Source organism: Vicia villosa, linkage group LG6 (genome assembly GCF_029867415.1).
Source record: "Vicia villosa cultivar HV-30 ecotype Madison, WI linkage group LG6, Vvil1.0, whole genome shotgun sequence".
Classification (NCBI taxonomy): domain Eukaryota; kingdom Viridiplantae; phylum Streptophyta; class Magnoliopsida; order Fabales; family Fabaceae; genus Vicia; species Vicia villosa.
In genome coordinates this window covers 141,753,532-141,766,684 of record NC_081185.1, presented here as the reverse complement: position 1 = coordinate 141,766,684, position 13,153 = coordinate 141,753,532, and the positions used below count along the sequence as shown (strand labels likewise).

The following is a 13,153-nucleotide window of genomic DNA, read 5'->3' as shown; positions in this document are numbered from 1 at the left end:
TTTTGCTAAACCGCTTTGTTGGAAATTTTCGCTTTAGGCCGAGTTTTGTGGTGTATTGTGTGGTATTGAATTGGCTAAAGATAGAGGTTGGGTTAACCTTTGGGTGGAGTCCGACTCTTCTGTGGTGGTTAATGCATTTTCTACGGGAAACTTCAAGCATGTCCCTTGACAGCTCAGAAACAGATGGCTCAACTGTTCAAAATTTGTTTTAGAATCTAATTTCATTATTTCTCACATATGTAGGGAAGGTAATAGTTGTGCGGATTTTTTTGCTAATTTAGGCCGCATAGCTAATTCCTTCACTGTTTTTGACTCTTTATTCGTTGATATTAGGAGTGACTTTGTAAAAAATAACCTTGGTTTGCCTCTTTACATATTTAGATACTTTTGAGTGGATTTTGGCCTAGTCCCCATCTTTTTGTGTATCAATCTTTTTTTTGGAATATATTGCCTTTTATCAAAAAAAAAATTAAAAGAAAATTTTTAATTGAATTATAAAAGAAAACTTTAAATCAATTTATCAAAACAAATAAAAAAATTATTTTAAAAAATGGACAATTGAATAAATTAATTGTGTAAAAACAAACAATATAAGCATAGACAAAAAAATTCATTAATAGAAAAATTCAAAGATATGAACGAAATTTAGATAATGAAAAAACTAAAATAGTAATTTTTTAAACAAAAATATGAAGTGGAACTAAAATAGTAATTTTTTAAACAAAAATATGAAGTGGAACTTTGGTAGAGTTATTTTAATTGAAATTAAAATTAATTTAATTATATTTAAGATAAATTATATATATATATATATATATATATATATATATATATATATATATATATATATATATATATATATATATATATATATATATATATATATATATATATATATATATATATATATATATATATATATATATATATATATATATATATATATATATATATATATATATATATAAATCCAAACACGCATTAAGTGTATCGAAAATGAATCCAAATCACGCATTAAGTGTTGTTTGCACTGCATTGTCTTTTAAGAGGTGGCAACTTGCAAACTCAAACCTCTATTATAGGACTCAGATTATAATTGAAATAATATTGGCATTGATTTTAGAAGTCCATCAATAATCTTGACATCAACATAGAACTTCCTTGTTAAAGCAAATACAGTAAGTCCTATAATAGTTGAACAGATTGACAACAACATTAGCATTAATACATTGCTCCACTTCATTGTCAGGAGGAACTAAATGGTCATAACTCAAAGTTGGTACCAGCTAATAATCCCTAACAAAAATAACAATATCCAATAAGAATAAAGAGCACAACAACACAGCATACAGGTTAACAGCTTAATGATGATTCTTCCTCCATAACACTCCAATCTTCTTCAGCATGTTTGTATTTTTCTTTTTTGGGGACTCATCATCTGTGTCTTCTAAATAAGGTGAATTCATTGTCTTGCTAGAAATTGAATTGAAGCTACTGTCAAGTGAGCCGTTTTTACCTACACGTTTGCCATTGTTTCCGGTAGTGGAAAGTATGGACGCAGCTGCTTCAGCAGCCTTTCTCCACTGATCAGACTGAACTTTCAATCTCCTTAATTCAGCTTCTAACTCAGAATTTGCAGCCTGAGAAGCATCTAACTGTTCGGTTACGCGGACCACTCTTCTGTTACTTTTATCTGCTTCTTCCATTACATAGCTAAGTTTCGTCAAAGCCTCTTGCTCTGCAGCCCTCGCTGTTTCAACCGACACAACAGCCTCATTGGTGACTCTATTCTTCTCCAACTCCTTTATCTCCATCTTAAGCATACTGTTTTCTTCGGTTACGTTTTTCAACTCGGTCTCTCTATCTAATAACTTTTCCTTCCACTCCACAATATCAGTATCCAATTTTTTGAGCTCTTCTGCAAGTTTAAATTCCCTATCAGCCAATTTGTTTTCATCAAGTCCCTTGTTCTCTGCTGGCATAATCAGCAATTGGGATTCCTTTTCCTTCAAACTTGTGTTTAGCTCTTCAATATCAGCTCTGGCTTTCCTCAATTCCTCGTATAATTCAGCCTCTCTCTGACCGGATTCTGACTTTGTACGCTCAAGTTGTTCGTAAGCACTTCTAATCTGCAATGTGCTCTGGATATACTCCTCTTGGTATCTTATCTCCGCAACCTCCAATGCAGACTTCAATTGCCCTACTTCAGATTTAGCAGAGATAAGCTCGCCTTTCAGCTTGTTTATCTCCTCATTTTCATGATAAAGTCCCTTTTCATTGGTTGAATCAGTCTCAAGTTTCCTCACAAGTTCCTCCAAGGATTTTGCTTGAGTTCTTGATTGCTCTAACTCCAGAGTCAGAGACTTGTGAGCTTCTGCTGCTTTTACACCATCCAATCGAAGTGTTTCCACCGTCTTATTTACTGTTTCCAATTGCATTTGCATTTTACCAATTACTTCTAAGGCTCGAGATTCGGAATCTTTGCAATCACTTGCCTCATTTTTTAGTTTTTCCATAATAGAGATAGCTTCACTAAGATCCATCTTCAAGTCCTGAATCTCAGCATGATCCGACTTTGCATTGTTATTTTGAGTAGATTCGGACTCGCATGCTCTTTCTAGTTGACTTTTCAGTTTCTGTATTTCATTAATGGCAGACGCCAGAGCAGATGAATCCATTGAGTGCTGCTTCTGGACAGCCTCAAGTTCAGATTGCCATGCTCGATCTCGATCCTGAGATATTTTACTCAGTTCTTGAAGCCGTGCTTCATCGGAAGCAGAAAGTTCCGAAAACTGTTGATGGGATTCCTCCAGCTCCTTTGACAAGGATAGTATCTGCTTCTTTGCTTCTTCAATCTCCTCTTCAGCTTTTCTCTTCCATGACTCCGATGTGCTAAGTTGATCCTTAGCACTCTTCAGATCTTCTTGAAGCTTAGCAATCTGAGATTCCAATTCCTGAACCTTGCTAGGTCGCTTCTTCTAAAGCCAGTTAAAAAACACATTACATCAAACAAATGCATCAAACAATGTGCATATAGATAAAGATAGTAGATGAAGAACTTGAAAACATTGCATCAAACAATTACTCATTTTATATAGAAAATTTCTGTTCCTTGTACTTGTGTAAGTTCAATGCAACATTAATTATTTTCATTTTGTCAATAATAACTTGACTATTTATTGCAGAGAGAGAAATAGGTGGAATGAGATAAGAAATAGTTCACGGTATTATAAGAAAAAGACAAATAATTTCATCAAAAGTGACCAAAATTATGTGTAAATAATTTTAAAACAACAAAGAAAAACAGAGGGAGTAGTAGTATCTATCATCAAGGAATTTTCATTAGCAAAAGTAACTCCTCAAGTCAAATTGAATTAAAGCAGATGATTCAGATCTAGCAGTGAGCTATTCCAAATACCTCAGATATTGGACTGTGTGATAACCTGCGTTCATTTACTTTCGGACTCATGTCTATTGCCTTCTTTCTTATGGGGTTTGGAGAGGAGGAGGCTGAGTTAGAGCCAGAGTTTGGTGTCTTCAACTGGCGAGCAGTTCTAGGGGTTGCAGGAGATTTCCTTTGCGACATTTCTGAAGCACTGGCTCTGTCAACCGAAAACAAATTAGCATAAACAAAACAAATGCAGAGAAAATGTGAATCATAGTCATCTTCAGATAGCAAACATAAGTGGTCCAGTGAGGATTATCAACACTATTTTCAAACACCACCATACATTTACATGATACAAGCAGTTATCAACACATTTTTCGATCTTCAAGTAAATGAACCAAAAACACGGGACCACACAAGCTTACTTGATCTTGGAATGAAATATAGAGGAACGAGTTCATTAAAAGAAATCAAATCTACACTGAACAACATATAAAATCCATCGGCAAGCTTGCTTTAACAAACATACAGAATACCATAGATTCAGAATTTACTAATCAAATAAATTTGCCTACAACCGGTAAGAAATACATTGAAATGTGATACAAAAAGATACTCATTCATCCTTACTTCAGTCATAACACGCCACAAAATAACCGGCATGCAGAAAAACTGCTAAAATCAAAATACAACAATCTTACCTTGCTTTTGGTGTCTGCATAATTTAATATCACCTTCTATTCCTGCAACAAGAATCTAAAATTCAGCAAGAAGTAAAAAGAAAAATGAATTTCATATACTCTTTATATAGTACTAGAAAAAGAAAAAGCAATTGTTAGTAGCTAATGACTCCACATTCAACAAAAAAAAAAAAAGTGCAACAGACAAAAAATGTATATAATCCCTTCAAAGAAACTCCAAGTAAACAAACTCCACTACCACCAACTTCATTTTCCATTTCCCTTCAAGTTTCATTTTGAACTTCCTTTTCCATTTTCAACTCACAGAATTCTAGATCTAGAACCAATATTCCAAAAACAAAACAACGTAACCGAAGAAAAAAAAATACAGAGATTCTAGTCAAACACCATTAAATGCAAGCTACCGTGAGAAACAAGACCAGCATTAACTAACTAACAAACCAACCAACCATAGCAATAAATAGCCACTCAAAGTACGAACCAACTACAAAACCTTCAATAATGCAAGAAAATTCAAAATCAAAAAATTTGTTAGCGTAAGACACGTGATAATGAAGAGATAAGAGTGAGAGTAGAGTTACCGGAAAAGTTGAAGTGGAAATGGAGAATGTGAAGAGAGTGAAACCCTAGAGGTTCTTCTTCTTCTTGCTTGCTCGGTTATCGAGTTACTCTTTCAGTGTGTCAGAGTGGAGAGTAGAGGAAAAAATAGTAGTTTGGAAAACAGTTATCGTAATCTACACGCTCTTGGTTTTGTTCACGCGCTTCTTCACGCTCCGGTTTTTATGGGGCCTGCAAGTACAGAAAATTTGTTTTGTTGTGGTTTGCGAGGGAGACTTGAAACTTCAAGCTTTGTCTATCGAATCGTGGGATTCGGATAAGTAACTTTTTTGTTAGGCTTTTTTTTGCTTTTAACAAATCAATATAAGATTAATTAATAGTAAAGGCTATATATTGCAAAAAAGAGTATTATGAATAGTTAGAAAAGTGAGAGAAGTGATTTCTATGCAATCTCTTTTAATATTTAGGCAGAATATTTATTTCCCGTAAATATATCTTTGGGTTCATTTTGATTCCTTAAGTTTAAAAAATTCTAAAGTGATGCTTTAATTGTTCAAAAAGATTCACGTTTGTCTTTTCTGTTCAAGTTAGTCAAAGTCAATGGTTTTAACCAGGTAGCATACACGTGTTATATTTGTTTAATTAAATTGCCACATGAATTATTGATTGTTGTCCAGCTGGGATATAACTTTAAAACTTAATTGGGATTTAAAATTAGTAACACAGAATTAGGAAAAGGGAATACAAAGAAACCCTAGCGCAGCGCAGCAACCATTGTAGAACGAAGAGAAGCTGAAGTTTTTCTGGGAACGAAGCGAAGCTGAAGTTTTTCTGGGAATGAAGACGAAGTCAAGTTGAAACGAAGACAACATTACTTTTCAAGTAAGTGATACGTCTACGTTCATGAAATTTTTGTAGTTTGGTATTTAGGGTTTAATGAAATTCGTTTGTTTGAAATACACTTCATATTCTTCGATTCTATTTAGGGTTTAGTTTGAAATGGATGTATTTTTAAAAATTACTCCATCATAGTGGTGCGCTCGTTGATGAGAAACTCAATGTGTATGAAGGGGGTGAGGTTACCAAATTGAGAGTAGACGGTGATAAGTGGAGCTTCTTTGAGTTGTTAGGTGCTATTAACGAATTAGGTTATGAGGCCATAGACAAGCTAGATATATTATAGGGATCCTACGGATGGTATGAATTTGTTGGTTGATGACAAAGGTGCCTTAGATATTGTTGATCTCTACAGGGTTCACCTTAGCATTGATGTCTTTATTCAACACATATTGTCGAAGCCTGATTTTGCTGAGGTACCCGTTGATAAGATACCCCTTGATGAAATATCACTTAATGAGATGGTGGATGAGACTGAAGTTGTGCTTGAGGAGATGCTGAATGAAACTAAATTACCAGGTGTTGATGTTAATGGACATGGGGTAAATAATGCAGGGCTTAGTGATATAGGGGATAAGGATGCAGTAGATATTGATGATAATGGACAAAGGGTTGGTGAGGTTGCTGAAGCTGATAGTTCTGATGATAAAAGCTTCAGTTATGATAGTGCAATGGAGGTAGTATTTGATGATGACTCTAATGAGTATGAAACTGAGTTAGATGGGCAAGATGGTAACCTACTTGAAGATGGTAATGAAGGAGTGAAAAGCAAAAAAGGTAGTGATAATGAAAGTGGGGATCTTGAAAGTGAGTGTGATAATGATGATAGCAATAGAGTTAGGAGAAAGAAGTTTCCAATTTTCAAGGAATAAAAGGACATATCCAATTACAAATGGGAGGTGGTAACATATTTTACCACAAAGGATGATTTCAAGGAAGCAATTACATCTTATACAGTCCAATCTGGCAGAGACTTAAAGTACACTAAGAATGACAAGATAAAGGTGAGGGTTAGGTGTAAAGAAGGATGTCAATGGGAAACATATTATGCTAATTTGCCTAATAAGGATTTTCGACAGACATTTCATAGGCCTTGATGGATGTTTCTTGAAAGGACTTTGTGGAGGTCAAATCCTTGCAGCCATATGTAGAGATCCCAATGATCAAATGTTACCAATAACACTTGTAGTGGTGGAAAGTGAAAACAAAGATAATTGGACATGGAAGGGAAGAGTGTCTCACATACACATTTATCAGTAATGAGCAAAAGGTATATAATATACGACTTTTACCCTTTTATTTCATATACACTTTGCTTATGTCTTTCACTCTCTAGTCTTACAAACTGAATGTCCTAAGGGTTATTGCCTGCAATAGAGGAACTTCTGCCTAGAGTTGAACAAAGATTTTGTGTCATACATCTATACAACAACTTTAGGAAAAGTTATCTTGGAAAAAAGCTAACAGAAATTATATGAAAAGCTGTCAAGTTAACTTACTACCGTGCTTGGGAAATGGAGATGAAAGTAATGAAGGATATCAATGTAGAAGCATACAAGCACATGATGGGCATCCCTCATAGATTTTGGAGTAAATCATACTTCAAGACACATAAAAATGTGATGTTGTTCTAAATAATATGCTAGAAGCATTTAATAGTGTCATCCTGGATTCTAGGGCCAAGCCATTGATAACCATGGTGGAGGAAATCAGGACATACATGATGGAGAGATGGGCTACAAACAGGCTGAGGTTTGAAAAGTTAGCAGATAAAAAGGTGCTACCAAACATTAGAAGGAAGATTGAGAAAACAAACTCGTACGCAAACTTGTGGGTGGTCAAGTAAATACATATTGATGATTTTACACATTACTGATTATTGTATGTGTTGGTGATTATTTTGCACATTTCTGATTATTGTATGTATTGGTGATTTTAGGATGTCTGATGACCATATCTTTGAGGTGGGGCATCTTGAAAACTCTACAGAAAAATTCAGAGTCAACTTGAAGGATAGAGTTTGTTCATGCAGAATATGAGAGCTGACAAGCCTACCCTGTGGGTATTCACTTTCAACCATGAAGAGTGGGAACCATAAGCTTGATGACTACATACCTGAATATTATATGAAATCAAGATATGTTGAAGTCTACAAACCTGTCATTTTTCCTCTTAATGGCTCTAATCTTTGGGTAAGAATAGAGTATCCTGATGTTCTGCCCCCAAAATATAGGTAAATGCCTGGAAGGCCCAAAAAGAGAAGGAATTTAGAGCAAGGTGAGATTGATGGCTCTGATAGAAAAATGAGAAGGACTGGATTTATTGTTTCATGCAGCAGGTGTAAAAAACCAGGTCACAACAAGCTTACTTGCAAGGTTCTAACAACTAGTCAAGCATCTCAACCAGTGCCTACTCAATCATCTCAACAAGTGCGTACTCAATCATCTCAACCAGTGCATACTCAATCATCTCAACCAGTGGCTACCCAAGCTTCCCAATCAGTGCCTACTCAAGCATCAAAGCAAGTGACCCCAAAATCCAAGAAGGTGACTAAAGAATCAAAGAAGTTGCCAATCAGAAGGCTAACTACCCCTTTCATACCACTTGTTCCAACAACCAGATTAAATGCAGCCAGAAGTACTGTTGGGCCAACAACAAGAAGGACAACTCCTAACAAGAGATCCACCCCAAGCTATAAATTTTAGTTATATTTTAGTACTATTAAATTGTGTTATCTTATGTGTTTCTTTTATGTAAGACTTCAAAGACCTATGTTTTAAACCTGTGTTATATTAAGCAACTATGTTAATTATACATTTTTGAACCTTATGTAAGATCTTTTTGGACAAGTAATGTTAGTATTAAGCAACTGTGTTATGTAAGGTCTTTTTTGAACAAGTAATGTTGGTATTAAGCAACTGTGTTAATTATGCATTTTGAACCTTAATCAACTGTGTTAATTCTGCATTTTTGAACCTTAAGCAACATTGTCATGTCTGAATTTTGAACATGTGACATAAATTGAAACTCATTATTGAAACACTTAAATCAACCTTTAATTGAAATGGAAACTGATACATGTATAACAAACTTTTTCAACACAAATTCAATTTGTAGCATCTGACCTAAACTATGTTACAACAGTTAGGTTCATGATCTTAAAACATCCTAAAAACAACAACAACTTTACAACATCCAAAACACAACAACAACTAAAAGAAGACAAAACAATCTCTTCCAATTTTTTTCAAATTTCATAATCTTCTTCAATTGATTTTGTAATTCTCTAATCTTCTTCTTTAAACACTCCACCTCCATTTTTGCAGCGTCAATTTTGTGCTCAAGTTTCTCCAACCTACTCTTTTGATTCCTCATAAACTGATCTTTTTCATCCTTAGCATCATCATAGAACCATTAAAAGTAGCCACATTCAGGTTGTGTTGCACCATGTGTTATTCAAAATAAATTCCTAATCAGAACAAAAACAACCCTGAAATGAGATTAAATTTGTTTTACCTTATAATTACGACTAGAGGTGTTCGCGGTGCAGTTTGAACGGTTTTGACGAAAAAAATCATCTGAACCGCAAGAGAAAAAATCATGCGGTTTAGTTTGGTTCGGTTGGCTTTTAGAAAAAAACCAAACCAATGCGGGTTGGTTTGGTTGGGTTGGTTCGGTTTTTTAAAAATATTTTATCGAGCCATACATACACATATAGATGACAACATACCTTTGTATTTAGACATTCATACACTATCAAATAACAACAAAACTCGTCATATTTTGACAACAACTTTCCATTTAATATGTAAAAATTAAATTAGACAAAAGTGGAATAACAAATATAAAATAATAGCATAAAACAATATAAAAATTATTATAATGAAACAAAAAAATAGAAGAGACGAGAGCTTGGTGAAGATGGAAGAGAAAAAAAAGGAGTTGAGAGATTAGAGAAGAAGATGTGCGATAAAAATGAAATTGAAATAGGGAACATTTGCATAAAAATGAGAATGTTAAAAAGAACGAATATAAGAGAGTATAGATTAGAGAAGAAGAAAGAAGATGTATGCGGCAAAGAAGGCGCAATAATGCTATTAGAGATTTGAAAAGATCATGACTGAAATCATATGTGTAAGGATGAGAAAATTGTTCGTAATCATAAAGTTAAGGTATAATAAGTTTAAGTTTGGGTTGGATGTAAGTTAAGTAATAGTTAGGTTGCAACATAATGCGGTTTGATTCAGTTTACAAAATACAAATCGCAAACTGAACCGAACCATGCGGTTTTGTTAAAAGATGACCCAAACAAATCCGAACCAAATGCATTTTTTTGCGATTTTGGTTTGGTTTGGCATGCGGTTTTCTATTGGGTTGGTTTGGTTTTGATCACCCCTAATTACGACAACCCCATAATTGTCACCCATAGTTCGTGACAGTTGAAGCTCTTCGAATGGGAGCCATGACTCCCACTACAAGAAATTGGTTCCCTAGCGTCATATATTTGTGACGTGTTATTCACGTGGGAAGAAAAAGCCTGTTCTGACGTGAGTATCACGTCGGAATATTATTTTAATCAATAATATTACCAAATACGCATTCCCATGGGGGATCAGAAAAAAATAATTTTTTAAAAAACTTGTGAAATGAAGTACACGTCGCAAGAAATAAAACAAAATTTATAAACTTTGAAATCTGTAAAGTCAAATGGGGGGAAATAAAAATTTTGAACTTTTCAGTTGTGACGTGGTATTCACGTCGGAACAATTTAATGCTGACACTGACCTGACCTGCGCAGGCTTTGGCAGGTGAAGACAGATTCAAAATTCAAAATTTTGTTACCGTTGAAATTAGCGACGTGGGTGCCCAGTCACTATATTAGCGACGTGAATACCATTACGCTGCCAACTGGACCGTTGGCAGCTTGCGACGTGTCATCCACTTCACTTCGTTCCGTCTGGTCAATCACGTCGCAACTTTTTTCATAAATGCAGATCTGCACGCTTCCCCTTCTCCTCATTTCTTCCTCTCTTCCTCTCTTCCTCATTTCTTCCTCTCTTCTCTTCTCTGTATAAACAAGTCCATTGCTATTCTCTCATTCTCTTCCTCTTTTCATTAATTTCATTCTCACACCATTGTTGAAGGTAAGTTATTTAGTTTATTTATATTTTATATTTTGTTTATTTATAATTTGTATTGATTAAAATTCTAACTTATTTTATTTTTTTTTATTCAAGATTTTGAAGATTGGAGGAGATAAATTTTTTAAGAGTTGAACTTGAAGATTGGAGGAGATTAGAAGATTGAGGTATTTTTATAAATTTAAATATAATATTTTGAAGTATAGTTTTGTGTTATATTTGTGTTAATAGGTAAATATTATATTTTTAGTGTAATGTTTTGATATATTAATTAGATTATTGAATATTGTTAGGTTATGTAGTATGTAATATTTGTGATTAATTGTATGTTTTTTCTGGAATTTTTGTGACATATTAATGTAGTATGTAATATTTGTGATAATATATAAATTGTATGTGTTTTTATAAAAATTTTGTGATATAAATTGTAGGTTATGTAGTAATTTATGGTAAATAGAAATATTTATGTTTTTTAATAAAACATATTATGTTTTTTATTAAAATAGATTTTGGTTAATAGAGATAATTTGTTTAGTTCATGGTAATATATATATATATATATATATATATATATATATATATATATATATATATATATATATATATATATATATATATATATATATATATATATATATATATATATATATATATATATATATATATATATATATATATATATATATATATATATATATTTTTAATCCAAATATAATTTAGTAAAAAAGAATATAATTTAGTAAATTGAAATTATATAATTTAAAATATATAATATTTAGATATGTTATATTTTTTGTAAATAGATATAATATTATTAAACAAAAATTATATATGTTATATTTTTTGTAAATAGATATAATATTATTAAACATAATTTATATATGTTATATTTTTTGTAAATAGATATAATATTATTAAACATAATTTATATATGTAATTTTTATATATTATTAAAAATGATTTATAAATGTAAGTTATGATATCTAATTAAACATAATCTATATATGTAAATAGATACAATTTTTTTATGTATTTTTGTAAATAGATACAATTTTTTTATATATTTTTGTAAATAGATACAATTTTTATATATTATTGTAAATAGATACAAATTTTTTTTTAAGTTTAAATATATTATTTAATCAAAAATAGAGGTTTAATATGTATTGGAAAATATAATATATTTTAAAATGGTAAAAATAAATTTTAATATGTATATAGTATGTTATTATTATGTTAAAAAATCGTAAAAAATAATATTATTGGTAAAAAGAATATAATATTATATTAATATATATTGGGAAATAGAATATTTTTTAAAATGGTAAAAATAAAATTTATTATAAATATGTATATGTTAAAAAGGTAAAAAGAAAATTTAATATGTATATATAGTATGTTATTATGTTAAAAAATGGTAAAAAAATATAATATTATATATATATATATATATATATATATATATATATATATATATATATATATATATATATATATATATATATATATATATGTTAAAAGAATAAACTTTATATATATATATATATATATATATATATATAAGAAAATTTAATATGTATATATAGTATGTTATTATGTTAAAAAATGGTAAAAAAATATAATATTATATATATATATATATATATATATATATATATATATATATATATATATATATATATATATATATATAAAGCTTTATATATATATATATATATATATATATATATATATATATATATATAAAGTTTATTCTTTTAACATATAATATATATATATATATATATATATATATATATATATATATATATATATATATATATATATATATATGTTATAGATTTTGTATATGTTAATATGTGAGAATATTCTTGTTATAGGTTTAAGATTATGCGAGAATATTCTTGTTATAGGTTATAGATTATGTGAGAATAAAGTATATATATATATATGAGAATATGTTAGATAAAAAAGTTATATATATATATATATATATATATATATATATATATATATATATATATATATATATATATATATATATATATATATATATATATATATATATATATATATATATATATATATATATAGTTTACATAAATGTTATGGATTAATTAGTGTAATGATTGTACAAATATGCAATATGGAATATTATCTGTACTATCGTAGTTGGATGTACGATAGATTGGAACCAGGAAGACGTGCACTTAAACCAAATTTCGTAGAAGGAGTTGATGGGTTTATCAAGTGGGCATTTGTTCAGGAATGTTGTCGAAGTGAAGGGGGAGTTAGGTGTCCTTGTCTTAAATGTGAATGTAGGCGTATAATTAGTGATCCAGAGGAAGTAACCCGTCATTTGCATAGAAGGGGTTTTATTAAAGATTATTGGGTGTGGACGTCGAACGGTGAAAATTTGCCGATGAACGTGCCAGAGACTAGTAATACTCATGCTTCAAGCAGTAGAC

General features: G+C 30.9%; 1 protein-coding gene across 1 annotated transcript; it reads right to left on the bottom strand.

The window, feature by feature from the left end:
- Nucleotides 1-1,090: 1,090 nt before the first annotated feature.
- On the bottom strand, nucleotides 1,091-4,927 carry LOC131610275 (interactor of constitutive active ROPs 2, chloroplastic-like). The gene is made up of 4 exons (XM_058882176.1): nucleotides 4,671-4,927; nucleotides 4,090-4,131; nucleotides 3,419-3,602; nucleotides 1,091-2,978 (listed from the first exon to the last, which is right to left on the bottom strand). The coding sequence occupies exons 2-4, from the start codon at nucleotides 4,107-4,109 to the stop codon at nucleotides 1,362-1,364; spliced, it is 1,821 nt and encodes a 606-aa protein (XP_058738159.1). The 5' UTR covers nucleotides 4,110-4,131; nucleotides 4,671-4,927; the 3' UTR covers nucleotides 1,091-1,361.
- Nucleotides 4,928-13,153: the final 8,226 nt, after the last annotated feature.